The 17418-nt window shown below is 47.6% G+C and overlaps 2 protein-coding genes across 3 annotated transcripts in view; both read left to right on the top strand.

Moving 5' to 3' along the window:
* LOC139815609 (homeobox protein caupolican) overlaps nucleotides 1-17418 on the top strand; it is a 59852-nt gene that overhangs the window by 38422 nt on the left and 4012 nt on the right. For both annotated transcript variants that reach the window (XM_071782626.1, XM_071782627.1), the window contains exons 4-6: nucleotides 5850-6208; nucleotides 9593-10607; nucleotides 10773-10856. In XM_071782626.1, coding sequence (XP_071638727.1) covers nucleotides 5850-6208; nucleotides 9593-10607; nucleotides 10773-10812 — 1414 coding nt within the window. In that variant the 3' untranslated portion in view covers nucleotides 10813-10856. The remainder of the gene's footprint in view (nucleotides 1-5849; nucleotides 6209-9592; nucleotides 10608-10772; nucleotides 10857-17418) is intronic.
* LOC139815606 (uncharacterized) overlaps nucleotides 1-17418 on the top strand; it is a 294108-nt gene that overhangs the window by 36097 nt on the left and 240593 nt on the right. The window lies entirely within an intron of this gene.

The raw sequence follows: 17418 nt of genomic DNA on the forward strand, positions 1-17418 counted from the left end.
TAGGGAGAGGAGCAGTAGGTCTCTCTCCGTAGGAGAGCGAGTGAGTGAGTGAGTTTATTGATTGGCTTCCTCCCCGGGGTTGGCTCGCTCGTACGCCAGGCCTTTCTCTGCTTTACTCACCACTCTACTCTCGGGCTCCGCGTGCTTTCTCTCTCGCTCTATCCCCGTCTGTATCTCTTTCCCTCCTTGGCTCTAAATCCCTCTCTATCTCTCCCTCTCTTCTTCCCACCCGTTCCTCCCGCACTCTCTCGCGTACTCGTCTACTCCCTTTCGACTACTTCCTCGGCCACCTCCGTATCCTCCGAACGAGTCGGCTCCCACAGGTGCTTTACTTGCTTCGCTTAGCAACCCTCGTGTCCGCCTGGCGAACACACACACATACACACACGTACACGTACGTTCATGCTCGACGTTCAGGAATAGGCAAGCGCGCTGTGACTCACGCAACGGGAGACTTCTCCCTTCCTCTTCCCGAGCCACCCCTTCGGGGTGGTTGTATAGTCTGCATGTGCTCGGCGGCGGCGGCGGTGGCGGTGGCGGTGGCGGCGCCTACCAGAGAAACTCCGACGGTAGGCATTGTTTATCGTGGAATTCAGCGCCCTTACTGCTTCGCTCTCTCACCACCTCTCCTGGACAAGCCTCTATTAATTTACTTGCTTAATAATACGACGGCCGCTCTCTCGCTCGCTTCTCCCTCATCTCCGCCCCGGTCGCTCTCTTCCCTTAACAGGTTACTACGTGCCCCCGTCACTTTCGACACCGTCGGGCCGCTATTGTTTTAGGCAGCGTTGAAAGTTGCGGATTGTGCTGTATGATACAAGAAGGGGGTATCCCGCGCGAGGCCCGAGGGTGTAAATTGAAGCGGCTCGATTGAAACGCTCCGACGCGAACGCTCTGATTACAGGAAATGAGAAATATGTCGTTTACTGGCTCCGCGAAAGGGTTCCTTTGGGGACACTTCGATTCCGAAGTGTCTCTTTTTTTCTGTTGTCTTCGCGTAAATTGATTGATTCCTCCGTTTTCCTTCATTCGCGCCGTTGCACAATCTCGCGAATCTTATACTGCTTTGTTATTTGTTACTGAATGATAGATGAGTATGTCTGCTTGCTCTTTGTACGATAAAACAATATAGTAATTTAAATTATTACTAAATGTAAATTTAAATATTAAAGACAATTGTCGTGTAGCTTTGAATAACGCGAAACGTTAACATAATATACATAATATAAGAAATATATATTATATGGAATAAAATTTCTTTTCTTTCTATATATTTAGATCATTATACAGGAAATCTTGCATATTTCACGAAGCTCTATAATTGTACTGCCGCTCTTTTTATCCATTAAAAGATAGGATACAGTGTCAGCGAATGCTGCAATGATACTATCTTAATTTTAACCCGATCGGGAGATACCGCTTTTTACTATCAACGATCACTTATAGACATTGCGTTGGGATCATAGAAACGCGCGGTCTTTTTCTCTTTGATGATTACCTTTGATTTCCCGTAACCGGTTACTTATTCGCGTTCCTTTCTATCTATCTCTTTTCTATCATCTGGAGCTGCCTGAAACGGTATCTAATACTAGAAAAATCGCTCGACATGTCGGCGTGTAGACCACGTACGCGAGAACGTGCGCGTTTTATTGACCGACAAGGTAAAAAAATTTTCCACCAAGATTCTCTCCGTGTTACAATTCGTTTAAAACAAAAATCGAGCATCGAGGTTACTCGCATATAGTACAGTTCCATAATTTCTCTGATTATCGAACTGGTTGCTATACTCTCTGTCGCTGTCTATCCGGTCTTGTCCTAATGTGTAAGGAAAAGGCTGCAAAGTTGATGATTAGACATATCGGTCTATCGTAGGACGCAGCGATTGCGCGAGTACAGGGGGCGGATCTTGTCGATAGCAGTACAGAGCAAACGCAGCCGTAAGCTATACGCGATTGCATAGAAGAGAGGGTGTATGTGTGCGAGAGCGAGAGTGAGAGCGAGAGTGAGAGAGAGAGAGAGAGAGAGAGAGAGAGAGAGAGAGAGAGAGAGAGAGAGAGAGAGAGAGAGAGAGAGAGAGAGAGAGATGTAGTAGATTGGCTGGGTGGAAACGTTTGCACATCCGAACCCGGGCGTAACTATTGAAGCTTATATATATATATATATATATATATATATATATATATATATATAAACACACATACATACACACACACATATACATATACACACGGTTATATCAGGCTGGAGGACGTAATTACGCGCGTTCTGCCAATATTGGTTAACCTTTCGAGGTTGACGCTACCATATGCAAAGCCTCTAATGAGTCGCTCGAGTGCTGCCAGTGTCTAGCATTACGCGCTCCTCTATGCACCCTTTCGCATCGTTATTATCCCCCTTAGAGAAGGAATTCCTACCGTTTCGATCCTATTTCGACCTCCACCTCCCCCTGAGTCTGTCGACAATTTCGTCTCGCATATGTGATACGCCTCTCTCCGTCCTTTCACTCCCACGAACGGTGCACCTTCTAAATTGACGTTGATCTCCAACCTACGCAGAAATACAGTGATGTGACAACTGAGAGTTCATTTTGTTATTGCGCGAAATCCATTTGCCGAATCCAATATCGCATAACGTCAACATTTGATTATCAGCCTTTTGACGAGCGATTGACTGACAATAAGAAATATATTCGTTCCTATTTGTTACCGTTAGCGTCGGTTTAAAGATATTTTTAAATTGTCGAGGATATTTTTAAATAAGTCACTCAAAATATGCCAGTTCGGATTAACTATTGAAATGCACACGTACATCGAGATACATTTTATATTTGTATGTTTATTGATTACACGTTAAAAATCTACGTTGTGCTTTTCAAGGACGTGCGTCGCACGATTTTACTTTAGTATATGACAAAGACGATAAATCGACAAAGAGACGATAAGAGCGTGTCGGAGAATTTTATGATAGCAGATAGCGCCATTCACTCGCAATCTACTAGTCCATGATCTCTCGCATTATGAGCACAACACTTAGATCTTTATACATCCGGCTTCGTGTTTACAATCCTTCAGAATATGTAAACTTCATATTTATAAAAACTTAAGCACGCCTATTACGCATACTTGCCATTTCCGTTTCAAGTAATATGTGTCACGAAAATCGCGATGCTCGCAAGACGCAACGTAAACATCTTTCTTCTTTTCTATCTTATTGGACCTCTGCTTGCGCCTCTTTAATTCACAACAAAACTTTAATTTACAACAAAACTCGTATCACATATCAGTGTTTCCGTATCATCGTGAACATCGCGACTCGCGAATAACGGCAGGATTTTTTTCCCGAACCAGCCGCGTTGAGATATGCTGCAAGGAGGAAGGAAGATTGGACTGGTCGTTGCGCATTCGCCAAGTTTTTACTTTGCTTCCATTCGTCGTCGCATCTGCATCGTCGCATATACAAGACGCGATCGCATCCGAGCGATTCTCTCCCGGCACGCAACGGTACACTTAGTATGTAAATGCCGATGCGGACTCGTTGTGTATGTAGATAATTGCGCGGCGCAGCGCCGGCGCGGCCCCGGCATGTGGGAGGCAGTCGAAATTACGCATATTAACGAAGGGGGCGAACTTTGATTATATCTGCAAGCTCTTGTATCGTCCGCTGTCGATTTCTGACGAGTCCCCGTTTCGAAACGCGGACTGTTATCTTCCTCCGCGAATTTATTAACTTTCTCCTTTTTAACATTGTTTAATCGTACCGGCATGGACATATGGACAACTGTTATATGATGCTTCGTAACGCTGATAATTTAAAAAATATTTGAGACCTTTTTCTCTGTCCTGCTTCGTGAAAGAAAGATATATCCGCAATAGAATAAACAATTTTTCACCGTAATACAGTGCGTTTTATTGTTTCGTCTTTCGCGAATGCCGCCATATGGTCGCAACTGCTTCAACGGCGAACGCGGAAGCCTATCGAAATCGATAGGAGTCCTTCGAGGACATGGCCGCTTTCTTGCGGTAGCAGCAGGAGGAACGCGGCCTGAGGAGAGCGGAGAAAAAAAAGGAGAAAGAAAAGAAAGAAACGTGGAAGGTGGAAGTCGAGGAGAGGCTCGTTTTACTGGCGACGTATCCCGGCGGCCGCCTTTCCCTTGTACGAGGGAGTTTAATAGAGGGTGAAACGTCCTCCACCTTCTTCGAGTCAGCCTCCTGCGGATTGCCGTTTCTATCCCCATCGATGCGGTCATCTCGGTAATCTCGGATGCGGATCGCAGTGGTAATCGGAGGGAAGTGTATGAGGGAGGGGGTTGCGCAGCCTTGTGCTCGTTGAGTGAAAGCGGGAACCTAATAATTCGTCGTTTATTCGACTTACCACGATTTCCGCTTTTCTCTTTCTCGCTCTTCGACTTCCTTCCCGCGTGTGTGTCAAAACGATTTCTCCAATCCGACCGCCGCGCCGCGCCGCCCGTCGCGCGCTCGTCTAATTCGATTACATAAAGTGGAAATGGAGACCTGACAACGAGGTTATTTTTAACAGCGTTCTCAATCGCCACAACAAAAATAAAGGGTCTGCGATCGACGATTATTTCTATACGCAACGTCAGGGAAAATCGCCGCATCGTAAATCGAGTAACACGGGTTGATCATCATTTATCTAGAGTATATTTGCTTAAATCTGTATTATTTTTCACATTTGTAAAATTTTCATAAATCATTAGGAATGTTATTCCGAAAATTTATCGATTATTATCAATATCTTTCAATTGTCGTTTGCCACTCGACGTCGATACTACGAAATTTTCATTTATCCCTAGTCTGACGAGCAACAGCAGCAGGTATCTCGTCAGGATGCGTTCCGCTCGAGGCAAAACATTGTTACTAACCACCACCATCGCCGCTATCGTGAACCACTGTGCCTCTTCCATCGTTTCACAGCCGATGGATCGTCGATAGGTATTTTAGTATATAACAGTACCCACCTATAACATACTCGCACATCGGGTTCTTCGTAAGGGAGAACGAGGGGAGGAATGGAAGAGAGAGGCGAGAGGAGTAGACGAGACTGAGCGACCGAGCGAGAGGGGGTGTGCGAGAGGGGATCGATCGAATCGCCATTACGGCGAGTGAGTGCCGGGGGTGCACGATGGAATCACGCCGCCGCTGGGGGTTTATTCCCCGTATATATTTGCCGGAGTATCACCCTCGACCCAGTAGGATGCCGCCCCCCCTATCCCAGAGGGGTTTAATGTTCAGCAAGGTGGAGAGAAAGAGAAAGGGAGGGAGAGGTGGAGGGAAAGAGAGAGAGAAAGAGAAATAATGCGAGAAAGAAAGAGAAAGAGGCACGGATCTAGGAAAGCCGAGGGCTCGTGCAGAGCACTTCGGACTTGCCAAAATCTGCGGGGAATTCGCACCCTCGACACGATACCACTTCTCGAGTGGAGTGGCCCGTTTCGACAAATATGGAACAATAGTTACCTTCTGGCAGGCGAACCTTGCTTAACGGCGATTACTCAATCGTTAATAATGCATTTGACGTTTATTAGCGAGATGCGACTACTAATCTTGGTGTGATTTACAAAAAAAATAGATGTGTGTTAGATTGTAATATTTATATACACACACATGTATTAATTAATTAGCGGTCAACTGATAATGGAAATAAAGTGACGGACGTGCAAAAATATCTTCTACAGTATTCTGAGCTCTTTATCGGTTTCCTTCATATCGCACTTCCTGTTTACAAGCTGCTGCTTACTCAAGTGTAACGGAATTTTTAAAGAATATCTCTCTCTCTCTCTCTCTCTCAGAAGACGTCTCATTGTAAGCTGTCTTTTTCGTTGTCTTTTTCAGGTATGGCGCTGGGTACGACCTGGCCGCGCGGCGGAAGAATGCCACGAGGGAGTCGACGGCAACCTTGAAGGCTTGGCTGAACGAACACAAGAAGAACCCGTATCCGACGAAAGGCGAGAAGATTATGCTAGCTATCATCACAAAGATGACGCTGACCCAAGTCTCAACTTGGTTCGCGAACGCGCGGAGACGTCTCAAAAAGGAGAACAAGATGACCTGGGAACCGAAGAACAAGACGGACGACGATGACGACGCGGTGCTCACCGATTCTGAGGATAATAAGGAAAAGGACGATCTCGCGTCGGACAACAGGAGCGACCGGGTCGGCGAAGAGGCGAGGCGGGGCCTCGACGATACCGGTAAGCCTTTTTTCCTTTCCACGCATGATATCCGTTGCCCGACAGCGAGTCAGAATTCATTATTCAGTGAGACGCTGCCTCCAGATACGAGCCGTCACGTTTTCACGTCGCTATATCTGCGAGAACGATTTAGAAAATTGCTCGTAGTCGCGAGGCGTGCTGACGTTAACACGCGAAATCTTAGTTTGCGTCGCTAACAGGACTGCGAAGTACGAAGTGAAATGAAACGAGGGGCGTGTCTGCTAACGTCGCTGCAGAAAAAAATGCTGGGAGAGTAATAATAATATTCAAAACGGCTAGCCAGCAGCGTCTGCTTCGAGAGACAGTCTTCGAGAGAAAAAGAGAGAAATTGCGGCGGCGCAGTATAATATTCGCAGTATAATTCGTCGTTGGTGCTATGAGAGAATTTCTATTGTTAGAAACGTCTGATTATTATCAATATTACGAGAAGCTCCGTCGGCCGGAGCTGGAATCGTTTCTCGAAGGTAGGTCCGGCGCGAGCAAGGCGAGCCGATCTCTTTGACTTCGGAATGTCGATGGCGTGTTTTCCTCGCGTGACTAGTTTCCCCGATATCGAATACCTATCAGCTGGCGTTTCTCGTATTGCTCAAGTATGTATTTCGCTCACAATGAGTCCGGACTTACGACTTCAATACGGGCGGTCGTCAGTTGTTTCTAAAGATTGCCTGAATCTTTTCGAAAAAAAAATTCTCATGTACCGTTCCTGGATACCTTCCAAATATATCTTCGCTCTGTGCTTCGACCGAGAGAGAGATCGATGATAGGGCTTTTAGCCTTGTCGCCCGCGTACCTGTCGTTCCTCGAGAGCTCCTGTGGGTCGCCCATCAACCGTGAATTTTTACGGCCGACGATTCTCCAAAATACGCGGCTGCAGATTTCGGTTCGTTTCGACGCTCGATTCACCGCAATCACCGTTGCACATGCTCATTAAGGACCCGAATGCCACGACTCGTTTCCCAAATAGTGATTCGGATATCGAAGATATTCGTATCCCGAGGGCGATTCGCTCGTCGAGGCGCATTTCTTCGCGCGGCGACGACCGGAAACGGCGAGTTAGAAATTCGCGGCGAAACGGAGCACGCGGTGCGGATCGGAGCGGATTCTACATCACGGGGGCGGACATAATGGTTCACATGTGGGTAAACACAGTGACGGGTTGCGGGTTGCCGCGCGAAGAGATTAATGGCCCTCGGTTTGGTCCCCCGGTGAATCGGGCCGACGCCGTTGGTATTGGTACTGGGCACCCCGGGCTCGACCGGGCTGCTTGCCCGTGTGCTTGCCGCGGACGTGTAGGTGTATATACGGCGCGCGAGGAGCACAGATCTGTGAGAGGAGCACGTAATTGTATGCGTGCGCGCGTGCAAGAGGGAGAGGGTGTCCGGACTGAGTAGCCATCCGTAGAACCATATCCACTCCGTGCTACGGAGTCTATGTATATATATACATGTATGTATATCTATATATCTCTATATATATATTTACATACATATATATATATATATATATATATATATATATATATATATATACACATACACGCACATATACATATACATATACATATACACACATACATTGTGAATGTATATACATACACACGGGAGAACGCTGGTTCGAGGTACGGTGATGTATCGGCGCCCGCGGCGAGACGAATGGTACAGACCCTCCTATGGCCACCATTACCCCACCGCACATTGGCCAATATCGGATATCTATCTCTCTCTCACTCTCACTCTGCTTCTCCTTCGACTCGCTCTCTCGTCCGCTCTCGTCGTCTCAATCTCTCTCCTGATCCAGGACACCTAGATCCTGCTACGTCACGCGTCCTGCAATGGCTCGCGTAATTTCAAAGGACCGGCTCGAGCGAAGGAGAGCATTCCGACGATGCACTGAAAACGACTGACGAGAACCGATGGGAAATTGATTCGTCGCGCCAGTTCTTCCGGGTAAAGGCGTAAAAGCACAGATCTTTTACCTCTAAAATTTTCGTGGTTCTCTTCTTCCTATATAAATAGCAGGAACGTGTATCGACACTTCGGTATGTGAACGGATATACACGTACACGCCTTCGCTCGCTCTGTGCCGGTGACCTTTAGAAATTCAAAGGGGAGCTTTTCGCGCGCTCATGAATTTCTACGCCGAGCCGCTGAGGAAGATAGGTCACACGGACTGTCAGCCACCTATGCGGCGAGGGTTGAAATATTCGTATTCAAGTAGAATATATATTCAAACTCTCGGGCTTTTGGAGCCCGACTATTGTTACATAAAGTTAGACACGCGGGCAAGTTCGGTCTCTCTTGTAAATCACCGAAATATAACATCGGAATAGAAAAATTATTATGTGCTTATAACTTCGCGCGGCGCGCGCGAGTAATGATCTGACCGGGTAAAGTCAAGCCAAATACAATTTAGTTATTCAATTTAAACGCAGAATCCGCCCGCACGGCACGAAGATTACGAGATTAACGTCTGATAAAAGAGGGTCAAAAGTTAAAGAGCCACTTGTGGACTCGACGGTAGTATCTATTTAGTTGGCCCATAAGAGAGAAGTTCTCCCTTTATAAGGGGGTGCGTGCGCCCTAAACCGAAACTCTCTTTTTCTCACCTTCTCTCTCTCTCTCTCTCTCTCTCTCTCTCTCTCTCTTTCTCTTTCTCTTTCTCTCTTTCTCTTTCTCTTTCGTCATCTCTCTCTACGTCTCTCTTACGCTCAAGAGTGTAGCAGCGCGCCCTTCGTGCTTGGGAATTATCGCTTGACGACCCATCAAGTAAACCCTCTGCCGACACATTCGAACCTCTTAATGAAATTCTCACCCCTGACTGACTGCCTGGCTTGGCTCGGTGGCTGCCTGGCTGGCTGGCAGACGGTCGGGACGATCCGTGGAGTGCCCCGAGAGACGGCGGGACAGGGATATCGGAGAAAAGGAGACGGATACGGTTTACTTTCTCTCTTTCTAGCTCCCGCTTATCCATTCGCTCGCGCATCCTCCCCACTCATTGCCCCGAAGGGAAACTGAAATCTCTCGCGCCCCAAAGTGGTTGAAGGCTTCGCTCCCTTTTTTCACAGCATCCCTTACAGCTTAACTGTATAGGGGCGTAAGGGAAATATCCGCACTCTCCCACCGCTCGACGACCCTCCATGACGGTGGAATCCCGTTACGAAGACTCGCGTTCTACGTTTCACTTTTGCGTATCGAATATTATAAATCATTAATGTCTATATACGTTTTTCATATGTATCCACTTTCACGAATCATTTTCGATGAACGCCAAGCAATATTTCATGCATAATATCTTTTATATATTTTGACGCTTTACACATTTTTTCTCAATAAGTCTGTATATAATCTCCTCGATTGTTTCCAGAACCAATGAGGCACGTGAAAGCAGAACTTTTGCAGCACGAGAAGGACCTCGACGATGAAGACGAGTTAGATCTTGAGGACGACCGTCGACGGAGCGAGCATCCCTTTCATCACACGATGCAACATCATCATCATCATCACCAAGGTTATGGCGGTGAGGACCATTTGAAGGAAGAGGGAATCAAGTCGGACTGTAGTGCGGGTGGTGTACCGATCCCCGCGACGAAACCTAAAATCTGGTCCCTAGCGGACACGGCGGCGTGTAAAACGCCACCGCCACCGTCGCATCCCCATCATCAGCAATATCACCATCTGCATCATCAGCAACATTATCCCCAGCAGCAGCAGCAGCATCATGTTCCCAATCAAGGACATCATCATCACTCGCAACAACCGTGGCTCGGTCCAGGAGGCGCAGGAGGTGGCGCCGGCGGCGGTGGGGGCGGCGGAGGTGGAGGAAACTTAGGAAGTTCGTTCGCTCTGCCCTCCTCGGCGGGGATGAGCCCGTCGGCGGCGGCGACGGCGCCGTACTCGGGCGCTGCCGCGAGATACGGCGGTTTCCTCTCGTCCTCGTCCGGCGGCCAGCTCCATTACAACCCCAATTCATCGTCGGGCTCGAGTTCGAGCGCGTCCTCCTCGGCGGCGGCGGCGGCGGGGTTTCCAGAGGTTGGCACGGATACTCCACCCCAGACACCGCCCAATATGAAGGTGGCCACGCCGAACGGAGTGATCCAAGCACCGCCGGGCGGTTACTGTCCTGGTGGCAACGCCGCTAGTGCCGCAACTAATGGCAATCCTAATATTCCCTACGGCGCGAATCATCCCGGTGGCGGTGGTTATCTGTCGACGAGCTCGGGCTCGGCCAGCAGCGCTTCGTCCTTCAATTCTCGACTACAAAGCTCACCTCATAAGGACTTCTCGCCGGTCGGCCAGAATTCCATTCTCCATCAGCATCAAACTACTGCCAGCTTGCCACCCACGGAAGCTACCACCGCATTTAAACCATTCTATAAAGGGTGAGTGGAAGATACAGTCCGACGTCATTTAATTCTCTCATTTAATATCAACGCGTTGTTAAATCACGATTTAAACATATGAATCTTTATTCAGTGCACGCAATTTAAAAAAATCTCGTTAAAAATTATAAGGAAGGATTAAGAAGAATACATATTTTATTTCAGTTCGCAATCGATGGGTAGTGGCTTCGTCTCGCCGGTTTAAGAGCCAGTGCCGAGGTCCAGAAAACGATAGTCGTCTTTCCTAAAGTAAGTAACAATATTATATTATTCTTTCTCTTACGTACGTCCATCCTCTTTTCACAATATCTCGCTCCTCGTCCTACAATTGCAAACGACACGCGTATATACTATACATATACATCGAAAAATTTCCGCTACAGAAAAATCGACTTAAAATTCTTCGTCGGTCTGTAGTATACGGTCACGTTAATATCACGTCGAGCGATGTTCGTAATTTACTTTCGACTGTAAAAAAAAAAGAAGAAGCGTCGATGAGATGGGTAGCGGGGGACGGGCGGGAGGTGGGCAGAAAAGGTAAGTTGTCCGAAGCAACGGTACATGACCGGCTTATCGGCACGAAAATCGATACAACGATTCTCGCTTGCGCGAACGGCGCGAAAGGCGCGCCGGTCGAACTGGTGTTGCGCCAAACTCGCGCACGGCCGAGACACTACGGGAACAATCGATAAGAAATTAATATCCGGCGTGTCGATTGGTCGTTAAGCCGAGCGACCCGAGTTGAAATAATAATGGTATCGGACACACATTGAGTAGCGTGTGGGTAGTCCACGGTGGTAGAGGCAACCACTGAGAGGCGAAAGAGAGAGGGAGAGAGAAAGACAGATAGAGAAATAGGGAGAAAGAGGCTATCGCCACCTCCTTGACAGTGACAAATGGACGGAGATTTCAATCAGTGAATGGAATCACCACTGGCTAACCGCGTCTTTCTCTTACCACACCAGTCGGCCGTAAGTTTTTAACGTGTGTACGCGCGCGTGTGTCTGCATGTGTTTACCGTGCGCGCCCGCGTGTGTAGGAACACCACACTTGGACACACCTCAACCTGTCGCGTTGGTGACCGAACGGACGACTCCGGTCCAGTCTCGCGTTTGGGTCTTACGAGCGAGATCTCCTTACTATAATAGCGGACTTAACCCTAAGATGGATACCACAAGGCGTCGTAAGAGGAGCCAACATTAGCCGTAGTAGTGTCGTCGTAAATTTTCCGTAAATTACGTGTGTCGCGTCAAATAAACGATTCACGTATAAATTTATCGCGCGTATAAATTGTATACAAATCATTGCGTCGTTCAAAAGGTTTCTGGATAAAAAGCTGCGTTGCTCCTCGGATGTTCTATCAAATTTCAATTCGAGTCGTGCATCGTGTAAACGATCGTAGGACGAATGCGTTAGCGCACGACTTGCGTGCGAGACGATAAGTCGGGAAAGAGATAGAAAAGCGGTTGTCCGCGATAGGCGGCAAGCGATCGTTAAAGCGTCTTGGGGGAAGCCGGAGCCTTCGTCTTCTCATTCGCGGCATTCGTAGATAAAATGTGGGAGAGGGGGAGAGTCGAAACGGCTGTTCTCCCGTTTCCTTACAAACGATACGGGATTCATCTCCAGGGCTTACCCTCGCCTCATTCTCTTTCTCCATTCTTCTCGGCGAATCCTCCCGCGATATCCGTAACGTCGCGGTGCGAGCACGAGTCTTTGAACATTATCTGATTCGACGGAATCGTAAAGGAGCCAAATCGCTCTCCTCGCGAAAATACATTTCTCGATTTCCCTCCCCGCGCCGATTCGAGAGTAGTTCCAGTAAAACGGCCCTTTCTCGAGTCTCTCCGTCGACCTGTACTCGATGGCAACGGGAATCTGCTCGACAGGATCGATATTGCGTGGAAAATGCGCATCAGCCAGATCAGCCTCCAACTATGGATAGCGTATAATCGAGAGATGTAGAGAGAGAATATCTCTTTTTATATTTCAATGTAAAGTATATCTAAATATAACAATATTATTGACACGTCCAGGACCGTTAATTATTTCCGCAGCGAAAGAAAAAAATAAAAGCAAAGTTAAACACGAAGTTTTTAGAACGCTGGGTAAGACGAAATGAACTGCAAAAAAATTATCTCGGTATCATTCATCGCCTCGTTTCGCCACAAGGTGATGAAGACTCGAGAGAATCGCCAGCCAGGGCGACGCTGCCACGTATCGGCTGCGGAGAACGTCTGTCGTCGTTGTCTTTGTAGGATGCCACGACGTGAACGCGAGTAGAAAGGCGGACGGCGAATGGGGAATGAGGGTGGCGGATAAAGGGGGGAGGTGGTCGTCTTTTCGGATGGAACCGGGTGTTAGCCGGTGCTCTCTTATCTCGCGGCGATCTGATTCTAATTTATAGCCGCGTTCCAAATAAACTAGTTTTCGCTGTCGTCACCTCGCTTCCTCCCTTCCCCCGTCACCATTCACGTGATTTCGTGTGTATGTGTGTGTGTGTATGTACACCAAACGCGCCTGTGCGTTCGCAGGTCAGACGCGCTTATAATGCTACCCTCTCCTCTTTCGATCCTCTCGGACCAGCGCCCGCTCCAGTCCGGACCATCCTCGATCTCTGCCTCCTCCCTCTTCGCCTTTCCTGTCGCGCACAAACAGACAGGTATACGACGGAGAGACAGAAAGAGAGAGAGAGAGATTGTGTATGTGTGTGTGTGTCGCTTAAGTCGCACGAGGCAGCGCCTTTTGTAGCACCTACCACCATGCCGATCTCCTCCTTCGTTCTCTTTCCGATCGCATCCGAAAAGAGGCGATCGAAGAGAGAGAAGCAGGGAACCACGAAGAGACAACCTCCGTGCAGGAATAAAGTCCTCTCGTGATGCCTGTGCCCTATAATTGCCAATTAGCGCGAGGATGTTTAATCGCCATTAGGACGATGGTAACCGGCCGATCGGGGATCGGCTGGGCCCTTCCTCCTTGGGTGGACCCGCTTCTAAATATCGTTGCCTTTTAGCTAGCGATATTTACACGATCTCACGGCATCTGCATAAAATTCGCGACCACCGTGCACCCGTGATCCGCCTCGGAGGTGCGAGAGGATAGGCGATCTTTTTAACGGCTTCGAGATTCCGGACGGAGGATTCAGGTGTCTCCTTAATAAATCCTCGAACACGTCGTCGCGGTTTCCCGCGTGTCTCTCTCCTTCTCTCTCTCTCTCTCTCTCTCTCTCTCTCTCTCTCTCTCTCTCCCTTCCTTTCCCTTTCTTTTTCGATAGGTAGGCCTACCGTTGCCGGTGCCGCTTTGAGAAACATGCGCGTTTCTGGAATTCCCGTACGACCTTTGGTGGTTTCATCGGTGGCGACACGCTCGTCGTAGTATACCACGTTCTTCTTTGTCCTCGACCTCCATTTTGCGAGACGCAACACTCGTTTCGAGCGTTTATCGCGCGCGTACGGTTGTCGAGGTTGTGGATCGTGAGATCTTCAGGGCCGATGCGTAGACGGTAGCGAAAAACAGATTTACGTTTCCAGATGCGCGCTAGACCGCTTCGTTGCTACCTGGATAATCGGGGGGAGAGATCGCCGGGAGCAGCACCACGCACCTCCACCCTTTCGACCCTGACGTGGCGAGGCGTCGCTATCATTCACGTGATTTCGTGACTCGACCGCTCGGCCGGCCGACGCGGATGCAAATGTTATTGATTGGGAATAAAAACGCAGACCGCAGTCGCATGGCGCGGCTCCTAGCTTCCCTACCCCTCTGAATATAAATCGACACGTTAATTCTAAAACCGGACAGATACAACGAGAGAGAAAGAGAGAGAGAGATAGAGAGATCCTATCTCTCACTTTTAAAAAAAATGACGCTCAACATTGCCGTTCGCTCCGGTACGATGATCGTACTCATACTTATGCGTGTAAAAGATCTGCGAACGAGACGGCTCGTTATCCTTACGCCCTTATGCATTACCGCGTAAACACTCCGTGCTCGTGTAGGAACTTGCAACGAGATTATTAATAAAGTTATAAAATAAACAGACTCTCCCGCTTATCTCGGGCACGTTATAATTAAATCATTATAGAGGCGCATACACGCTGCTGAATTTCCAAGGAAATAATTCGTGTCGATACGCGAGCGGAATGTTAAACTTCTTTTATAAAAAAAAAACTTGCGTAACGTAAGGCGAGCTATCAGCGTGAGTTATTATTAAAATTCCCCGTAACCGGTGCTTTCATTGAATTAATGATTGTTTGATGTTTATAATTTTATGCGCCGGGCTGTCTTCTACATTATGCAAGCTATATACCGGCGACCGGCCACACGAGACCAGCGCAATAATTACACGATGGCGCATTGCTATTAGCGGAACGTTCCCGCTGTCCCGCGATATCCGGCAATGCAATGGAGAATTCGAGCAATGAAATTCGCGTTATCGCGCTCGCATGCGCGACGTTCAATTTCGTCGTTCCCTCCTCGGGGGTATCGTTCTAAGCGCGCAATATCGCAGGTGTCGATCGACACGAGATCTCCGCGCTATCTCTCTTTCCCGAGACTACGGTTAAATTACGACGTCACGTTGAACGAATCCTTTCGAAAGTTTTCGTAATCGGCGATCCTAAGTCGCGATTGTATAAATAAATTATAATACCGTCGCTATAATGCAAATGGATGCGCGCGAAAGGAAATTTGCTGTCGTAAGATTTTAATTCGCTGTATCAATGATCGTTCGAACGCGAATTTATCGCGGATACGTAAAGATATTATTTAATGAATAGCACGACACTGTGCAGTTAATTTGCCATGTTTATAAATTACAGATGAATGTCTCGAAATATTTAGCATTCATATGGGTACTATTTAAATACTTAGACGGTTTTATTGTGAAATAAAACGTTTCACAACTTCTGATTCGTTGGAAATAACGAGGAATGAATCAACAGCTTTTCTATAGAGCGTCAATCATCGAGAAATCAATGGATATAAGTAGCTTTGCGTTTGCAAAAAGAAAAGGCATGCACTTTGATCGGAGTATTGGCTTATTTCAAATTAATGACATATGAATGGAATTCGATTGTCTCTCTTTCGCCTGAGATTCAACTCTTACGATAGAACGATCGTCTTATCTTAATCTCAATTCGACACACCGAGACGAAATAATCTTTTCAGTACGTCATCGATCGCGGATCCTAAATTTCGTACATGCAATCGCGCAATTTTTCTCTCCTCTTCCGTTTTATCAAATTTAAAGCCGACAAGGTCACCTGACATTGATAGCGATAAAACGTCGAGAGACGTTTTTATCGCCCACATAGATCGCTCGAAGTTTCGTAACACAATGGAAACGGAAGCGGGGACGCGCGGCGCGGTCGCGGCGCATAAATGATAATCGCGAATGTTTATTGCCCAGAGGAGAGAGAGAGACGGCAGCGGTGCCTCGTCGGTGGTAACCGACGTGCATGTAACATCCAGATGTCATTGCGGAAACTTTCGAAACTACTTGCCGCATAATCGCGCGACATTTGTCATCCGAGCCGACGCGCGCGTCATTCCGTTTCGCGAAACCCGGACGAAGCGGACGGAGCGAACGAACGTGAAGCGCGACAGGAACGGGCGAGGAGAAACGAGAATGGGAGAAAGGGGGCACGACAGACAGGATAGACGGCCCCGTATAGCCGTTTTGAAATATTCGCCGGGCGTCGCCGCGGTGGTGCCGGGGGCGTCAGTAACGAAACGTCGGCCAAAATGGATATTGGCGTCCCGTTTATAATCGTGCACCACGGAAATTTCCCCGGCGGCGCTCCACCGCGCGTATCATCGCGTGTCGCCGTGTGTCCGCATAATTGTTCGACGAAACACGATTAATTCGTACGTGTCGCCGTATCGCCATGAGCACCGATCAACATCGCTCGGGAAACATGTGACCCTCTTAGAGCCGAATCGATTGTAGAAGAGAGTTCGATAATATTTCTTCTTTTGTCTGCGCTTACTTTAAAATTGCTATTCAAATAAAAAGTTTTTTTATTCTCAGTGTTTGTGTCCGTTCCATAGTTTTGGAAACCTTCTATATGGTTTTAGAAACTTTCTTCATTGACTCAGGGAAAACCTCTGTCTAACATATGGCAACATTTCTCAGACAAAAGCGAAAGTGAAAATGCCTTTTTAAAATATTACATTTAATCGTTTGAAATCGTGACTAATATTTCTCGATTTTTATGTAGCTATATAATGTACGATAAAAACTGTGTCGGTCATACCAATTGTGCCGGTACATCGGACTTGTCCACGAAAGAGATATACAGCAATTGAGTATTGATTCGTTCGTACATTGGCCCATTAATGTACCTATATATACCGATTACAATCTCCACGAGCAATTTTTGATGATGCTAATTTTACCAAGTTTGAAAAGTACAAATCGTTCTGGTCTGCAATTATTAGCATAATTCTACATAATCGTCACGATTAAGTAAAAGTTTTATGCCCAGAAATTACGTCCTAATCTCTCCGAGAGTTGGGATTTACGAGGTATTGCTGTTATCAAAGTCCCCGTTACGTAACTCGCGTGTCGTCCCAAATACGCCACGCGAAAATAGTCAACAATTGCGGCGAACAGTTACGGGCGTATAAACGTCCGTTTAGTGCCGAACGATATCGGCGGTAATGGTCGGGTGAGCAACATGTTTTGCATAACGATCGGCATTTTATCTCGCGGCACGTGTGGTTTCGTCGTTTATTAACACTGACAATCGCTGTCACGGCACTGCGGGGCGAACGATTATCCGTTAGAGTCGCAAAAATGGCCTTGCGATACATA

This window comes from Temnothorax longispinosus, chromosome 7, assembly GCF_030848805.1.
Source record: "Temnothorax longispinosus isolate EJ_2023e chromosome 7, Tlon_JGU_v1, whole genome shotgun sequence".
In the NCBI taxonomy this organism is placed as follows: domain Eukaryota; kingdom Metazoa; phylum Arthropoda; class Insecta; order Hymenoptera; family Formicidae; genus Temnothorax; species Temnothorax longispinosus.